At 49.5% G+C, this 18,544-nt stretch overlaps 1 protein-coding gene across 1 annotated transcript in view; it reads left to right on the forward strand.

The window, feature by feature from the left end:
• The window catches only part of LOC126998328 (uncharacterized), a 113,285-nt gene that overhangs the window by 43,788 nt on the left and 50,953 nt on the right, over positions 1-18,544 (forward strand). Inside the window, exons 2-4 of the mRNA XM_050859815.1 lie at positions 11,245-11,630; positions 12,410-12,934; positions 14,402-17,553. Coding sequence (XP_050715772.1) covers positions 11,473-11,630; positions 12,410-12,934; positions 14,402-17,553 — 3,835 coding nt within the window. The 5' untranslated portion in view covers positions 11,245-11,472. The remainder of the gene's footprint in view (positions 1-11,244; positions 11,631-12,409; positions 12,935-14,401; positions 17,554-18,544) is intronic.

An 18,544-nucleotide genomic window follows, 5' to 3' on the forward strand; every position in this document is an offset into this window, starting at 1 on the left:
AAGATGGAGTAGGTGGTTGTTCATTACCTTGTGCGTGTGTGTGTCTGTCTGCGAGGATAACCAGTTGAGAGAAAGAAGGAAGGAAGGAAGGAAGGACGGAGGAACCGGAGGAGCTGGGAGAAGGGCAGAAGATGGAGGAGAATAGTTGTTTCTGTGTGTTCTTGTCTTTAGTATTGTGTTTGTGTCTGTTTGTGTGGAGTTAAAGGTGGAGAGGAGGAAGGAAGGAAAAAGCTGGGGAGGAAGGGTTAGAAGATGGTGTGTGTGTGTGTGTGTGTGTGTGTGTGTGTGGCGGGCAAGTTTTGTTTACACGGAAAATGTCCACACGAAGGTTTACATCACGGAGACTGGTTTACATGGACGGGTGTGTACGCGCGGGTGTTTACACGGACAGAATGTTGTGTACGCGGGTGTTGACGGGGAAAGATGCCGATGCGTACATGGCGGCGTGTGTGTACGGAGATGTGTACACGGAAGAATGTAGATGTGCACACTCACGTTGTTGTTGTTGTTATTATTATTATTATTATTATTATTATTATTATTATTATTATTATTATTATTATTATTATTACAATTTATCTTCCTTTCACTCATGATGATTACAACAGCAGCACTACATTAATCATTACCGTCCTCTGCATCATAAGAAAATAAGAACATAAGAACGTATCATCAACATTTATTATTAACAAGACTCACGAGGGATGGCAAAGTTCATTTGTACTCCAAAACGTAATTTCTCTTCTTGCTTTATTCTTTTTTTTTATGGTAAGAGAGAGAGAGAGAGAGAGAGAGAGAGAGAGAGAGAGAGAGAGAGAGAGAGAGAGAGAGAGACTAGTTAATTAAATTAAAACAAACTAAAGACGATGTGTGTGTGTGTGTGTTCCGTCAAGAATCTCCTCCCACCCACCTCTCTCTCTCTCTCTCTCTCTCTCTCTCTCTCTCCTGCGCCGAGCTTGTGTGGCGGAAGACTAATTCATTTCTCGAGACCAAACCGTGTAGGAAGAAAAGGAGGAGGAGGAAGAGGAGGAGGAGGAGGTAGGCGAAGGTGAAGGCAAGGCAAAGCAAGAGGGAAGAGCAGGGTGATGTCAGGGAGAAGGAGCAGCAGGAGAAGGAGGAGGAGGAGGAGGAGGAGGAAGAGGGAGGATAGAGGAGGAGGGAAAGGAGCAGGGGAAGAGGTCTGGTTGTTGTTGATCTTGCAGGAGAGATAAATATTATGCAGCGGTTTCTGGAGGGAAGGATTGAGGTGGCGAGGGAGGGAGGCAGGGAAGGAGGGAGGGAGCTGCGATTAGTGTGGTTTGCTGTGGAGGCAGAAAGAAGGTATTGGTGCCTTGGTGTGTCTTGCGGTGGGGAATAACTGGTATTTGAATGTACTGAGGGAAGAAATTGTGTGAGGAGGCTTGAGAACTTGAGTCGTGGCGGTCTTGGCAGAGCATTAGAATGGACGGATGGCGAAGGAAATGACAGAGAAGGAGACAGATAAGAGAAGAGAAAGGAGACAAGAAGAGAAGTGGATGTCTCTTCATTCTTTCCTTCCTTCCTTCCTTTCTTTTTACAGTATCACTCTTTCTCCCTTCTTCGCCAGTCCCCGTTGGCTTAGGTATGTATAATTCTTTAAATCTGACTCCCTTGGTCGTATAAAGTTCAGACAAGTGCAAGGTAACAGGAAAGAAGAGGAAAAAGAAATGTGTTGCATCACGAAACATCCCGTGGAAGAATAAACAAAACAGAAAGAACATAAATAAGTAAAAGAAAATGCGTCTTTGAAGGTTATGTGCGCTCTCTGTGAAAGAAAAGCAGAAGACAGGTTACAAGACGAAGTATTTGGATGACCGAGAGGTGAAGGAGAGGAGAAAGGAGAATGTAGTTTATGAGGGAGGAGGTGGCTACGTCGAGAGAGAGAGAGAGAGAGACAGAGAGAGAGAGAGAGAGAGAGAGAGAGAGAGAGAGAGAGAGAGAGAGAGAGAGAGAGAGAGAGAGAGAGAGAGAGAGAGAGAGAGAGAGAGAGAGAGAGAGAGAGAGAGAATAGGTTTTGATGAAGGGAGCTGTGGGGGGTGGGGGGAGGAGCAGGGTGGATGATGTCGAAGGATAAGCAACTTTATTTAATTAGAGGTTTGGGATTGGTCTGAGGGCGCCCTGTAAGTGGTCTTAATAAGGGAGCAGGCGAGGAACAGGAGGGTCTTCTGGTAAGGGGGAGGAGGAGGAGGAGGGGGCTGATAGTGTGGCGCAAATTATTTTTTTTCCTCGTCTCTTTTTACCTTACTCTGGTGAAGAAGTAATTGGCTTAAGTCACATTATTCTTGTGTTGTGCGAGTCTGTTTGAGGCGGCGGTGGGTGAATTTTGGAGAGAGAGAGAGAGAGAGAGAGAGAGAGAGAGAGAGAGAGAGAGAGAGGGGGGGAGGGAGGGGGGGGGGCGCTAATCTCTGTAGCGGGTCCTGGGTTATGTGACTGCCTGGCTTGCGTGGACGAGCGGGAACGTGGCTGTGTAAATCATGAGGCGAGGTGATTACTTCTAGGAGGGTGCCCGGGAGGAGGAGGAGGAGGAGGAGAAGAAGAAGAAAGAAGAAGAAAAATAAGAAGGAAGTAAAGAAAAAGTAGTTGTGCCGAAAGAACTATGAAGAGAAAAAAACATGTGAATTAATGTGATAAATCCAAGAAAAGCCAGAAGGAGCGAAGGAGAGAACTACGAACAACAAAGAGAAGAAAAAGAGGAGAGAGGGAAGGATGACAAATTTATGAGGAGAACGGGAATCAGGAACAAAGGACAGGAGAAATGAAAGAATAGGAGGAATATGAAACGCAGAGGAAAACTAAAAGAAACATAGGAGAGGAAATTTATGAAGGGAGAAGAAGGTAACGTAAATTAAAAAAAAAAAAAGTAGGCGGATAAGGAGAAAAGGAGAACAAAAAGTGATAGCAATAGAGGTGATGATAAGGTGGAGGTAGAAAAGGAAGAGCAGAAGTAGAGGATGACAGGAGAAGGAAGGGATGAGAGAAGTAAATGGTGACAGGAGGAGGAGGAAGAGGAGGAGGAGGAGGAGGAGGAGGAGGAGGAGGAGGAAAGGAGATAGTTGTTATGGTGAAGTAGGAAGAGGTTGGTTAGTTAGTTAGCAAGTGTGTGTGTGTGTGTGTGTGTGTGTGTGTGTTCCTTGTCCCGGGCAACAAGAACCGTCTGCTTTATGTCCTATTGTGGCGAAACTTTTCCTCTCTACTTTTCTCTCTCTCCATTCCTCCAGTCTCTCCCTCGCCCTCTCCCGTCTCTTCATTCCTCCTCCCCGCCTCTAAATGTCCCCTTCATTCCATTCCTCCCGCCCGTAACCCTTCCCTTCCTTCCTCTCCCTCCCACCCTTGGCCCTCCCCTTCCTTCCCTATCCTCCCACCCCTTCCTTCCTCGTCTGCCGCCTCTTCTGCTATGGGAGTGATAACAAAGATGGGTTTTATAGGAGTTTACTGTCGTGTTTAGCAAAGTGGCACGCCGGTCGTGTTAGAGAGAGAGAGAGAGAGAGAGAGAGAGAGAGAGAGAGAGAGAGAGAGAGAGAGAGAGAGAGAGAGAGAGAGAGAGAGTGTGTATTGTCACCATTTCTATTCGTGTGCGAGTTAAATGAAGATAGATATGTCTCTTTCCTTTCTTCTTTGTATTTGTCTATCTTTGTCTTTTAATGTCAAGGTGTGTCGTGAATCCTTGTAGCAGACAGTCCCAGGTGTGAGCGCTTCTTGCTTACCTGTTTTTTTATCTTTTTTGTTGTTCATCTATTCATTATTCATTTCTTACCTTCTTAGTTTGACATCTATTTCAGTATCCTCTTTCCTTTCTCTTCCTCCTCGTCCTCCTCCTCTCCCTCCTCGTCGTAGCCTTTCTCTCCACCATTATAAAACTTTCTATGGTGTAGCGGCCGTACCTGTTTTTCTATCGTTTTCTTCGTGTTGTTGTTACGGGTGCTGCTGTTGTTGTTTTTATTGGTGGTGGCGGTGAAAGGAAAAGGTGAGGAGTAGGGAAAAAAAGAACACTGTAGAAGGAAGGGAAAGAAGGGGAAGAGAGAGGGATAGACGGTGAGGAAAGTGACGAATGGGAGGAAAAAAGGGTGAGGGTGTGACGAGAGATCTGTGTGAAGAAGAGAGAGAGAGAGAGAGAGAGAGAGAGAGAGAGAGAGAGAGAGAATCTTGAAAGTTGGGAGGGAGTCGCTTTTACACTTTGTGCTTATCCTCTCTCTCTCTCGCGGGGGAATTAGTGACCCTCGTACATCAACAAGTTTCCTCGTTTTTCCCCCCTGTGACTTTTGCAACAGGTATTAATTAGTCCATTAACTTCTCCGAGGCACAGCTAACCCCTAGTTAATTGGAAGAGAGAGAGAGAGAGCAGGTGTTTTAGGGTGGCTGCAGAGAGAGAGAGAGAGAAGAGAGAGAGAGAGAGAGAGAGAGAGAGAGAGAGAGAGAGAGAGAGAGAGAGAGAGAGAGAGAGAGAGAGAGAGAGAGAGAGAGAGAGAGAGAGAGAGAGAGAGAGAGAGAGAGTTCCCTTTAGCCTAGAAACTAGTGCCGCAGTGTTATGTAATGTTATAGGTACTAGGCCCTGATGTAACTAAGTGTCTGTGTAAATAAATAAAAGAGAGAGAGAGAGAGAGAGAGAGAGAGAGAGAGAGAGAGAGAGAGAGAGAGAGAGAGAGAGAGAGAGAGAGAGAGAGTTCCCTTTAGCCTAGAAACTAGTGCCGCAGTGTTATGTAATGTTATAGGTACTAGGCCCTGATGTAACTAAGTGTCTGTGTAAATAAATAAAAGAGAGAGAGAGAGAGAGAGAGAGAGAGAGAGAGAGAGAGAGAGAGAGAGAGACGCGAAGGGGTGGGGCTTTTTATCAACAGTTCAAAACGATAAGCGTGTTTAAAGTAGAGATTTGGTAATCTGACCCCCCCACCCCCCCCCCCCCCCCCCCAGCCGCCGCGCCCCTCCATTACCAACAAAGCCATTAGACCGAGCAGAAGGTTAATCGCTATAATTGCATTCCCGTCTTGATCTGGGGATTACACGAAGTCTTTCAACCATCACTTATCGTCTATACAAGATTAATTCTCTCTCTCTCTCTCTCAGTACATATATCAGGACGTTTACACGCTCACATTTATACATAACCTCGCTGCTCCTCCTCCATCTTCTTTCTCCTTTTCTCAGATGAAGGAAACTCCGAGAGGTGGTCTTGGCGGGTGGCGGAGGTGTCTCAAGTCTTAATGAGACGGCGCTCACCTGCCGCAGACACCTGTGTTTCCTGGAGGAGGTTCTAGGGGGCTGGATTTGTGGGTGAAGGGGGCGGGGGTGGAGCCGAGGAGGGTAGAGGCGCGCAGTCGTCCCCGCTCTCCCGGCGTGGGCAGAACCCGGCCCATCGTAGATTTATCTCCCAACTTGTGTAGTTTACGGCTAATTTGCATATGGTGGGCAGCCAAGTTATAGTCATGGAAGGGAAGGAAGGGAGGATGGCCAGGGGTGGATGGAAGGGTGGAGGGTGGTGGAAAGGGAGGGTGGAGGAGGAGGAGGAGTGGGTGGGTGGGTAGTCGAGTTGGCAGGAGGGTGATGTGAAAGGGACTCGGGAAGGTGAAAGATGTGTGAAGGAAGGAAGGAACTGAGGGAAGAATAGTAGAAGGGCTGGTGGGATACGGAAGAAGAGGAATGTACGTTGACAATGATGGAAGAGAGAGAGAGAGAGAGAGAGAGAGAGAGAGAGAGAGAGAGAGAGAGAGAGAGAGAGAGAGAGAGAGAGAGAGAGAGAGAGGTATATATATTTTTGATGTCGAAAGAGAAATGGCGCCGTTGGTCGGAATGGAAAGTAAGATGGTAAAAAAAAAAAAATCGGGAAGAAAAATGAAAAAAAATAATAAAAAGGGTGGATGTAACGTTGGGAGTTATGTCGTGAATCGCTGGTTGAGGGAACAGGAAATGGAGATGGAAGAGGGCGAGGGCGATGGCGAGGGAGTGGGTGGAGTGGATGAGGCAGGAGGGTGAGGAGGGCGGATGCAGGGGTGAGGGAGCGGCGATACTTAGAGCCTGAGTTATGGCTGGAGTTGGTGTGGAGGAAATAATGGCCGCTCCCTGGGAACCCGAGGCCTGGCAGGGTGAGGATTGGGGGAAAAAGAATAAAAAGGGTATGGCCGGGCTGAGTTAAAGTTGTAAGGATTAAAGCTTTCAAGGCAGTAGCACGAAGGGCCATTAATGATTTTTTTACGTCCACCCGAACTGATAAGTGGATACGTAACTTTTTTTCCCCTGGACCCGAAGGCTATCCCGCCGCGAAACGAAAAAAATAATAAATCCTTAGTTTCGATAAAATTACCGGGCCGGAACTAACTTTCTGAAGCGGTACTGTTTGTTGGCGGCAGTGGACGTAATATAAATTAGTTAGTGCCACTTTTTATTACGTTATTATAATTTATTGTGTATACTTTTTTTAATGAGGAATATGAATGCAACATCGTGTGTGCTTAAGCGGTTTTCCCTGGCGACACAGCCGGACAAGGGGCGCAGCTACGGGTGGAGGCTCTGACTCAATTCTCTACCTCACCACAACACTGCGGTCGGTATTATATATAAGACACACTCGCTTCTCATATCAACTATTTTTAAAGGCCAAAGAGGGGATCAGTCGGGTTCTAATGAGTGTTTATTTAGGTTCATGGTACAGAAGAAGGGTCAGACTACCACCAGGGTCATAAAACTACTCCTGGAAATGTCCCAAACTGCTATGAAAGCCTTGTCAAATATGTGTTCTTGGACGACGAAATGTTTAGTAATACGGCCATCATTTCTTCCCTGGCGATCACTGCAAGGCTCAGAACACTAAACACTATCACAGTCACACTAAGTTATAATTTGACGGAAACTCTACCCCCCAGAACAAAAGATAAAGTTGAACCCGATAAAGTCACCGGATAGAATTTCGGGTTTAACGATAAAGAGAAAATCGTCCAAAAAGATATAAAATAATCATCTAATCCCCGAATTCCTGGATCCGGCGGGAACATTTTAAAGCCTCGCCTCGTTTCGGTATGGCCCTGAATTTCTTATTCGGGTCCCTATTAGTGGGCCGTCAGGGATACCCGGCGTGATATACCGTTGTGAGGAGGAGCACACACACACACACACACACACACACACACACTAATTACGCAGATGACGGTGACATTTTGTGTGCGTGTGTGTGCGTGAGAGAGAGAGAGAGAGAGAGAGAGAGAGAGAGAGAGAGAGAGAGAGAGAGAGAGAGAGAGAGAGAGAGTGAGTTACGTGGATTTCGGTGGCGTGTGTGCGTGATCCGTGATGTATGTGCGTGGTATGCCTGTCTGTCTGTCTGTCTGTCTGGTCGGCTGGCTGGCTGGCGGCCCCTAAGTTATGCATGGCGTTTAGGTATGCATAACCCAGGCGTGTATTATGTATGAACAAACGTCCTGCCGTGAATTAGTGTGACGTGGTGGAGGCCCGGGGAATATATGACCCTGTAGGCGCCGCGGTGGTGGTGAGTGCTGGTGATGATGGACTGGGCAATGGTGGTGATGATGATGTAATGAAGAGTGATGGTGGTGGTGATAGGGAAGGTGGTGATGAAGATGTAACAAGGAGCGGCGGCGGTGGTGGTGGTGACTGGTGACTGGTGATAATGGATTGGGCAATGGTGTTGATGGTGATGGAGTAAGGAGTGATGATGCAAGGAATGGTGGTGGTGGTGATGGTGATGATGCTGACCAGTGGCAGTTATAATGTAGTGAACACAGTGGTGGCGGTATTTATGCATGGTATTGATGGTGAGTGCTGTGACCCCAGAAGTGAGTAGATGATGGTGATGGTGGTGGGCGATGGTAGGTAACGATAACAGTGACGATGGTGGTGATGGTAACAGAGGTGAATGAGGCCAGAAAGAAAGGCGATCAGGTTAGTACTGGACGGTGGTGGTGGTGAGAATAAGGATAAGAGTTTTAACATCTTCGACACTGAGATATTTAAAGATGATAGAGCGGTCTGCAATAATGATAGAATAGCTTGCCAAATAACATACAAGAGAGAGAGAGAGAGAGAGAGAGAGAGAGAGAGAGAGAGAGAGAGAGAGATGTGGCAACAGTAGTGGTGGTGGTAGTGGTGGTGATGATACGTGTGGTCTTGGTGGAAGTAGAGGTGATGTTGAACCCTCAGCCTTCCAGTACCCTAATGAAGGCGGTGTCGAGTAACTTACCTCTGTGAATAAAATCCACACTCGCAGACGAAAGATGTATATTTACCAGACAGTTTCGGTGGACGCTGCAAAACATCTTCAGTGGTAAGCAGCTCATCTGTCGTCTGCTATAAAAAATATATATATAGTGTGGGTTTTATTTACATCAAGAAGATACGTCAGTGTGATGATCTCAGTCTACCGTGGAACTTACCTTTATGCTCACCTGCTTACCTGCACTGTTGACTGCTCCACAGGTATTGATTTTAACAGGTGAAAAGTCAAATACTCAGATCCGCTCCAAACTCACCACCGCCGCTACCCCAGAACATGAAGAATAACGGCAACTTATTAAAACAAACGTCAGTCTCAGTTTCCGGCGCACAATCTCTCTAGTTTTCATTCACTGTCACTCTATCGCTCGAAAGGCGGCAGGTGTTTTAGGGGCTGCTGCATATGAGGGTTTTTTTTTTTTGTGTGTGTGTGTGGGGGGGGGGTGGGGGGGGTTGGAGCACATAATTATTTGGCCAGCACGTCCCCGCATAAATGGAACGTCATGCAGAGCCGCTCGTCATTTGTTTGTGATTATCGGACATGATGAGCGATCGACTCTTTATCTACTGATTGTGTGTGTGTGTGTGTGTGTGTGTGTGTGTGTGTGTGTGTGTGTGTGTGTGTGTGTGTGTGTGTGTGTTATGGAGACATGTAGCAAGTAATGAAAAGGAATCGGTTGTAGCGAAACTATTCATTTACTCTCTCTCTCTCTCTCTCTCTCTCTCTCTCTCTCTCTCTCTCTCTCTCTCTTTTCCCTCCCCCCCCCCCCACCCCCACACACAGCCATGCTCCCAGCCAAACAGATACCTGCGGAGACGCACAATTTTCGACACAGTTTACCTTTCGTGACCTAACCTTTTTAAGTGTTGCCCCTCGCTCTGTCAAGGAGGCGGAGGGAGGGAGGAGGGAGGTGGAGGTTCGGGAGGGACGGCGGTTGTGGCGGCGGTGGTTGTTGTTTCTCAGGACGGTGTTAAGAGGAAGGCTTAAGTAAATATTATGATCTATTCCAGCGGGTATAATTAAGGTTAGCCCGCTTTGTGCCAGACCTCGTAATTTTGAGAGTCTGTCTCCGTGCTGGAGGGAGGCTGGGGCCGGGGTGCACCTACCTGCCCGCCTGTTAATGGGAAGGTATGTTTTGGGACGAGATGACGGACGGACTGACGGATGGATGAATGGGTTGACAGACGCCTGAAAAGAATCCGTTAATGACAGTAATAATAATATGGAGAAAGGAGAAGACATACGGCGAAGAGGAGCAAGTGAAGGCGACTGATAATAATAACAGTGATGAGTATGATGATGAAGATGATGATGATGATAATAATAATAATAATAATAATAATAATAATAATAATAATAATAATAATAATAATGATACTAGTGAACTTTGATGCCAAATATGTAATTTTCTTTTACAGATGCACGAATACAATAAGAAATATATATAAAAGTAAATTAAATTAATTATATAAAACATGCAAAATGAAAATACAAAACGAACATGGTGTTTAAAAATTACCTTTTTTTATTAAAAATGATACAACAGCACAAACGACGGCAATAGTAGTTGTAGTAGTAGTAGTAAAGTAATGCATTTGTTATTTAAGTACAGAAATGTAAAATTAATGGGGACAGGTGTATGTGTGTGTGTGTGTGTGTGTGTGTGTGTGTGTGTGTGTGTGTGTGTGAGATCACCACGGCCTGATCACGTGTTGGACTCGTAATCGCCAGCAGGTACCCTCCCAACATGAGCAAGTGCTCTTTAGTCGATCTCTGGATACTGCCAGGACCTCACACACCACACACCCCATCCCCCTTGCTCAAGGGGGGACAGTAACCACTCCTAATCAAAGGAAAGAATCCGGCCTGAGCGGGCTCGAACCGCCGCCCTGTCAGACTGTGAAGCCTGGCAGCGCAGCACTCAAACCTAGTTGCGCCACAGTGTGGTGTATGTGTGTGCATGCGGTGTGTGTGTGTGTGTGTGTGTGCGCAGCAAACTTCATTACCGGAGTGGCGGCGGGGCCACACTCACTCGCTCACACAGCCGGAGATCAAAGTGGCGGCATGAGAGAGAGAGAGAGAGAGAGAGAGAGAGAGAGAGAGAGAGAGAGAGAGAGAGAGAGAGAGAGAGGGGGAGAAAAAAGCTTATAATGCTTAAATTTACCTAGTGATCTGCCTGCGGACACCGGCTTCCGGGGTTCAATTTTCTCTCTCTCGCTCTAGCTCTTGTTCTTTCCTTTGCACACATGAATTAACCATACCAAGCTATACCAGAGAGAGAGAGAGAGAGAGAGAGAGAGAGAGAGAGAGAGAGGGGAAACGACTGCTTTGACACGCCACAAGGGTGCCTTTCTCCTCCCTTGGGTGTGGTGACGGTGTTCAATTTACCACTTGTCTGCCAGTCCTCCTTCCCTCGCCCTCCCCGAAGTCCCTCTCCATCTCCCCTCCTTGACTCAGTCCCTCTCCCTTCATCCCTCATTCACTCGTTTCGCTCATTCTCCTGAATCTCCTCACGTCATTTCTGGCTCTCCTCTACTCGTTTCCTTACCTCGATATGACTATTTCTATTTAACTACTTCGATGGATAATATTCACATCTGGTCCGTAGCTTGCGGTTTTTTTTTTCTATATATATTATCTTACTTCTAATTCGTTAGATTCACCTGATGTAACACTCATCATTATTCTTTATCTAAACGAGACAGATTAGGTGCCCCCCCACACCACCGCAACCCCAATATACATGTGAAATGGTGTCGGCGAAATATACCTTTTCCGTGAAGAGGAGAACCCTTACGGAGATGATCAATTAAGTTCCAGAGTCATTTTGATACGCCTCTCCTGAAAGAGTAAGTCTCAGGAGGAATAGAGAGCAGTGGAAGGAGTTTTCTCTGTGTGTGTGTGTTTGTGTGTGTGTGTTTTATCTCGTTCCTCCTCCCCCCCCGCCCTTTATTTTCTCCTTCGAGCCTGTCCTCTCATGGTGCTAACTCATGTTGTCTTCTCCTCCTCAGTTCGACGGGACGCAGGAGATCCTCGTGGAGCCGGTACTGCTGCGAGACTGCCCGACTGGGGATGGTCCTAAATACAAGTGGACAATATGGAACGAAAATGGCCAGAAAATCCCCTTCACAAACACGCGGCTGGACGCGCCCTCCCTCCTCATCCACCCCGTGTACGACCACCCCTGGCCCACCTGGACAAACAGCAATACCGCCAGGAAGGAGTTCAGGAAGGTGCTCATGATGCTGATGGGGGAGAAAGCCGTGACCGTGGGGGCCCTGGCGCCGCACACGCTGAAGGCCGGCGAGTACCTGACTCAGCTGACGGTGGAGGAGCTTGGCACCATCGTGGAGGCCTCCGTCAACACATCCTTCAGTGTTGTGGCTACCAGGCTGAGGTGAGAGAGAGAGAGAGAGAGAGAGAGAGAGAGAGAGAGAGAGAGAGAGAGAGAGAGAGAGAGAGAGAGAGAGAGAGAGAGAGAGAGAGAGAGAGAGAGAGAGAGAGAGAGAGCAATCATCCGGGCAGTGAAAGGCTTGATGGGAGCCGGCTGGTGATTGGCTGACGAAGAGTATTGCGTCTCCCTCTCATAGACTGTGTGAAGGAGTGAGATGGAGGAGGAGGAAAAGAGAGAGAGAGAGAGAGAGAGAGAGAGAGAGAGAGAGAGAGAGAGAGAGAGAGAGAGAGAGCATGGTAACAACTATATCACAAAAACGTCACTTTGTCTAAAAATCCATTCTTCAGGTTCTCCACATTGGCAAAAATTTCTGGTGGAATGATTAAGTGACGAATAATGATCTCGTGTTAATTATGGATGTCAGAGTCGCAAATGGAAGGTTTAAGTAAGTGAAGCAGAGAGAAAGAGAGAAGCTGAATGTCGAAGTTCGATGTTTAAATTTCAAGCTTAAGAAAATTATTAACAAACTGCGCAGTGAAACTAATGTCCTTGTACAGTCACCCAAGATATATATTCTTCCCCGGAACGTGACATAATATGAAAAAATTATTGGCTTATACACCACTTATAATTGGTAGGATCCGTCCTCTGGTTTTCGTTCATTCTCGATTCAATCATTCGTAAGGTGGCCGATATATTTTGGGATGAGTGAACATTTGTGTGTGTGTGTGTGTGTGTTCACGCCGAAGCTTACGTAATCGTTCATCGGTTTCTCGTTGCAGGGTGACCTTCGTGGACGGGACGGAGCGAGAGGTGGACAAGGATAGCAACGTGACCCTGCGAGTGGAGGTGGCGTCGCCCTCGCCCAACTACACCCTCCACTGGGACTGCTTCCCCCAAGGCTTCCCGGGCGCCACCTGCTTCCAACAGCCGGACATCCTCAACACCTTTCCTACCACCACCAACGTCGGCGAAAACTTCTTCTCCCGCCTTCAACACCTCTGGGAATTACTCCACAATAACAACAGTATCAACGATAACAACAACAACATGAACATCGAGGAGAAGGAAAACCTCTACGATTTCTTGCACAGTTCTCCCCCGCCTCCCGTGGAAGAAGAGGACCATGAGTTCGAACAGCATTTCTTTAACAACAACCACACCTACATCGTGAGCCTTACCTTCCCGGCCTCTATCCTGCTTACCGCCCACACCCGATTCCACTTCAGTGTTTCTGTCACTAGGTCCTACCAACTGCTCCCTGTCAACGCCTCGCAGCTGGTGGTCGTCATGCCATCCAAAGACAAGTGAGTGCCTGATGCTGGGGGAGGGGGGGAGGGACGGGCAGTATAGTGGGAGGCCTGAACAATACGTAAGGACTGGATGCTCTCTCTGACCTCCAGGAGGTTGTGGCTCGATTACTCAGAGGAGAAAATGTTTCTTTCGTAATTGTATCTTTTGAGCACACTAGAGAGAATGATATAGCAGCATTCCATCATTTAACGTATTTGTGGAGGAAGGTTATACCCAAGAGTCCAGCGTCGCAGAGAGACTAATTGTTGGCAGCTGAAAGTAATTGGGCGAGACAAGGAAAGAATTGCCCCATTTGTCCTGTAACTGACTGTCGCGGCGAAGTGGTGCACGACCTGAATATTTCCCCTAGTCGGGGTAGGGGGGGGGGTGAAGGGCAGGGGGAAAAAGGAGGTTTGTTTTACGAAAATTCGGAGCGAAGACGGAAGGGTGAAGGAAACTGACAAAGGGTGACAAAATGGGAGAAAAGTAATGTAGAGATTCCGCCGCCTTGGCCCTCAATTCACTCACTTTCATGAATATATTTCAGTCTCTTCGGTTGTCGTCTCGGACTTTTATTGGGTTTATATTTCCCGCCGTTCTCTGGGAAAGCCTCTTTTGACTCCTGTGTGATGGAGTCCAGCTTTCTTTCCCGCAGCGAGATGGAGGCGTGTCGGAGGCTCAGCGTTGGGCTGTAAAGAATATCACTCCAAGTGCGAAACGGATCATCCGGGCCTCGACGAGCCGTAAACTGCGCCGCCTCCCTCAGTGAGCGCCGCCCGAGCCGCCGCCGCTGCCTCGCTCGCGGGCTTGTAAGACGCCGTGGATCTTGTCAACTTACAGAAACTCGGGGGAATACTGGGACGCGAACGGGATTGAATATATATATGGAAATCCAATTCACTGAAACGAACCTTTCGCCCCATTGTGCACCGACCGGCCGGGTTATGAACGAACCTGGAGCCAGACCACTCGCCGAAAATTCATTGAGCCGAGACAGCACGCACCTGTGCCCTGCGGGTATTGATCAGCAAAGTCTATGTTGTTATCCGGTAAATCGCAGGAGTGTAAGGCGGCAGAGGCAGGAGGAGAGGCAGTTTTCGCTCATGTTCCAGACGGCAGGAGTGACACACGAAGCTGGAGCCTTTGTTGCAGTCTCACCAAATTAATGACCGACGATCGCGCCACTTGTAGCGTTCCCGCCGGTGAAGGACCCAACGACGGCCGCAGGCAACACACATGCGACGCAGAGCGGTGCTGTGCTGCGAAAATTGTGGACATTTTGGTTTGGGGGCGTGAGGGTGTAAATTATTTGCATAACTTGTTTTTGTTTCACTGTTTTGAATTTCCTCGGTTGCCATTTATGAGTTATCTCCATTTTTTTTTTTTACTAGGATTTACTTTTAAACATGTATTGACATTTTTTTGTACATAACAATGTAGTCATGTTATTTCTGAAGGTACAAACGCTTTTTTTCCTGCAGCATTGGGATCCAGACCTGCCTCGGGTCACAGTTTCCCTTCGGCGCCCAACGGAGGATGGTGTTTGAGAGCGAGTGCATGTCCTGCTCGCCGGAAGAGCTGGAGGAGCTGCAGTACACGTGGAGACTCAACATGATAGTGAATGAGCAAACCTTTGCCGAGCAGCGGAAAGACCCTGACGAGAAGGAAGTTGCCCTTGAGCGAGCCCTTAGACGAGGCAGGATAGAGGAATTCTTCCTACCTCGACCCAGGGACTACCTCCGCGTTCACAACATATCATTACTGCAGGAGGCTCTGATCCACGCTGCTCCAGAGGAGGACGTCGACACCGCCCCCGCCTCTCCCACGCTCCGCCTCAGCCCCCGTGACCTGCAAAACATGCCAGGAGTCGTCACGCCGGAGATCATGGCTCAAGCCGCAGAAATATACCGCCAGGGGGGTGGCCTGAGGCACTCTTCCCGGGACGCCCGAGGCAGCCTACACAGGTCGCCTACGACTCGCATGAAACGAGATTTAGAACAGAGTGACCCAGCACTCATCCCCAAAGTGAAAAAGAGTAGCCCGTCATGGCCTGTAGGCGATTCAGGCGTGATGGACGGTCTCCTAAGTAGTGGCCAGGAAGGTGGAGAGGCACGGGTCTCGGCCACTGCACCAGCGGCAGCACGCCACGCCCAGCGCCGCCAGATGAGAGAGGACGATCGTACATCTTCCTCCCAAACCAATATGCGTCGAAAGGTTGTTGGCCGTCATTCAGGTGAGGCGGCTCAAGGACCCGTGACGGACGAGGCCGCTCTACCGGCGCGAGGCTCCCCCACCGCCCCCGCCCTCGTCAAGGTCACGTTCGGCAGCCACCAAAGCCACCTGGCTCACCGCACCACCCACAACCCCCGCCAGAGAGCAAAGGACGGGGAGGGAGGGAGTCCTGCCACCCACCCGCCAACTGCTCACGACCCGCCACTGAGACTACCTGAAAGGAACACCGTCTCTGTGGAAACTGAACACCAGACCGAACCCACTGAGATTCCTGACCATCGACGCATTACGAAAAGAAACTCGAGAGCAGAAAAAATGATTGAGACGTACGAAATGGCTTTTGCAGCCCCGTGGATTGCGTCGGCGCAGGGTGTGGGCCACGGCGGGTCACGCAATAGTGGAGTGAAGTGGGAGGCAATGGGAAAAGTTGTTGATGTTGAAGAGGCGACCCAACAGCACCAAGTCATTCCGAGTAAGGGAAAAGTCCAAGAAAACGAGTATCTGAAGATCATGGAGGAGGAAAAAGAGAAAGATTTGAAGGAGAAAGAAGACGAAAAGAGACTGTGGCAGGTAAATGACGTCGATCACGCAGTGCGTTATCATCCGCTTGGCGGCGGAAGTGGCAGAGGAGAGGAACGACGACCAGTGACCGAAGCAGCGCCCCGGACGGGAGGCGTGTCGACGGATGTGCACGAGGGGCTAATGGAAGATGAGAGGCACAGCACCGTCACGCCGCTCCCCGACACGCCAGCAGCCGTGCACGAGGCTGCTACAGCCCAAGAGAAAGTTACAGCTGGGCCTCTACCCAAGGGAATCACGCGGGAGTCAGCGCAGTTACAACACGCCATCAGCACAGCAGATGATGCTTCCACCGCACCCACCTTGAAACCGGCAACAAGAAACCCGAATCTGCCCAACGAAGCTGAAGAGGCTCGTGAGCGGCATGGGCCTGGGTGGCAGCATCGCCAGCACCCTCATGGTCCTGGGGCTGTGCCTTCCCCCTTGCCGCCGCTTCTGCCCCCTAGGTCGCCTTCCATTTCCATTACTTTACGGACAGATAATAAAGAGGGAGACCAATTTTCGTCTGATCCTAATCATGCCGCTAGAAGGAGCGAGGGACCGGAGACGTCAGCCCTCCCCCAGCAGCTCCGCGGGTCAAGAGGCAAGGATCCAGGAGGAGGAGCTCCGCCAACAGAGATAGCCGAACGGCTACGGCAGCGAGCAGATCAGCAGAGATTTCGTGGAAAAGTAAAGAAGCAACGTAAAAAAGAAAAGCTTAAAAGTACGAAAACAGAGCGACGTAAAGGAGGAAGCGACAAAGGCCGCCAAGAAGTACGTGGCCGTGGCGGCGGCGACGCGACTCCACGCCACCCCTGGGAGCAGGAAGTTGGGTACAAAGAAAATGACTTGACCTCGAGAGTCAGTGTGAAAGTCGCTGAGGATGAGGCGAACGACGCCCAGGAGGCCCAGCATGACGTGGGCGGTGCGGGCGAGGCGAGACAAGTGGCACGGACTAGCCGTCTGCTCGCCCATCAGCACAGTGACTCAGCACACACGCCTGTCAGCCCCACACCCCGGACCCTTTCAGAACGGGGTGGAGCAGCAGCTGTGAATCCCGAGCCCCCTGCTGGCGAGGGGCTACTCTGGTATGAGCGTGAGGGGAAGCCGGCGGCTGTGAGGGGCGTGGGTGGCAAAGTGAGAGCCTCAGAACCCCGTCATTCCCTTCCCGGAGCGACGCGCCCGACCCAAACCCATCCATGGCCCGGCATGTTTTCCTCCTCTGCACCCTTAGATTCCCAGAGCATCCCCACCGACCCTCCCCGCGGCCCCGAGTCCACCTCCAGGGTGCCGGACTATCACGAGTACATGAAACTTAAAATGGCAGAACTCGGTCACCGTAAAATCGACTCCCATGGAACTTTTGGGCCAGACCGAAGCACTGGAAATCCAGCGAGAAAACCCGATGGGCAGGGCAAGGAAGGAGAGTCAGCTCCGCACGGGCTTCATCCCCGCCTTGCTGATGGAAAGGCGCCCAATCACACCACCGAGGATGGAATGGACCAGGCGGCGTCCGCGTCACAAAGGCGCCGAGCGCAACTCGGCCCCACGGATCATGTGGAGGAGGAACGACATGACTCCCTCACCCTCGCCCCGCCAGCAAGTCCCCCCCTCTTCCCCGGCAGCAGCAGCAGCAGCAGCAACGGCTCACCAGCAGTTCCATGGTATAAAATGCAGGGACGGAATGTCGTGGAGGCAGCGGGCGGAGACGGGTCAGACTCGACGGGCAGAGGTCAGGGTGAGGTGGACCCCCAAGGCGTTGCTCCCCCGCCGCCGCCACCCCCTGAAGGCCGATCGTCGCCGTCGCGGGGCCCCGGCTACATCAAGGACATGGCCGAGTTCGGTGAGTAGCCCCGTAACCACGACTGCAACATTCTTTATGAGGAGTTGGAGACTCTCTCTCTCTCTCTCTCTCTCTCTCTCTCTCTCTCTCTCTCTCTCTCTCTCTCTCTCTCTCTCTCTCTCTCTCTCTCTCTCTCTCTCTCTCTCTCTCTATATCTATATATATATATATATATATATATATATATATATATATATATATATATATATACACGTATATGAATTTATCTATCTGTCACAGGAGATAGTAGACGTAAGAGCGGAACCTATAACTGCCTAATTTCTCTCTTCCTTCGCCCCTCTTACACCATTCCCTCGCTCTTCATCCGACCTCTAGACCGCCCTCTCCCTCCCTATCTCCGTTCTCCCTCCCTCCCTCATCAATCCCCTCCCTCCCTTCGCTCTCCTCCTCCCCCTCTGTCGCTGGAAGAAGACTCGAAATATTGATCACCCTCGACGTATGACAAAGACGAAGTGTGCGCCAACCGCCCCCCTCCCTCTGGCCACCCATCACACACACACACACACACACACACACACACACACACCTGTACCTCATTTTGTTATCTTGTCTTTCCATTTTTTTCATTCCTTCTGTTTCACCTTTCCCTTTCCTCTCCCTTGTCTAGCTCCCTCTCTCTCTCTCTGCTCTCGGCTCGTCTCCAAGTCTCTTACGTCCCATTTATTTTCATATCGCCTCGTGATCTCTCTCTCTCTCTCTCTCTCTCTCTCTCTCTCTCTCTCTCTCTCTCTCTCTCTCTCTCTGTTTTCTTTATTTTTTTGTCTCAGTCTGCCTATCGTTTCTTATCTCTGTATCTTCCTCTTCAGCATTAAATATTTTCTTCACACTTTGTCCCATTTTTTTTTATTCTCACATTTATTTTATCTCCTCCCCCTCGTCTTCCCGCTCCTCCTCCTTCCCCTTCACTCCTCTCCGTCACCCTCTTTCTCATTTATTTATTTCCTTCACTCCCATTCCTTTCCTTTCACTC

This window comes from Eriocheir sinensis, chromosome 14, assembly GCF_024679095.1.
Source record: "Eriocheir sinensis breed Jianghai 21 chromosome 14, ASM2467909v1, whole genome shotgun sequence".
In the NCBI taxonomy this organism is placed as follows: domain Eukaryota; kingdom Metazoa; phylum Arthropoda; class Malacostraca; order Decapoda; family Varunidae; genus Eriocheir; species Eriocheir sinensis.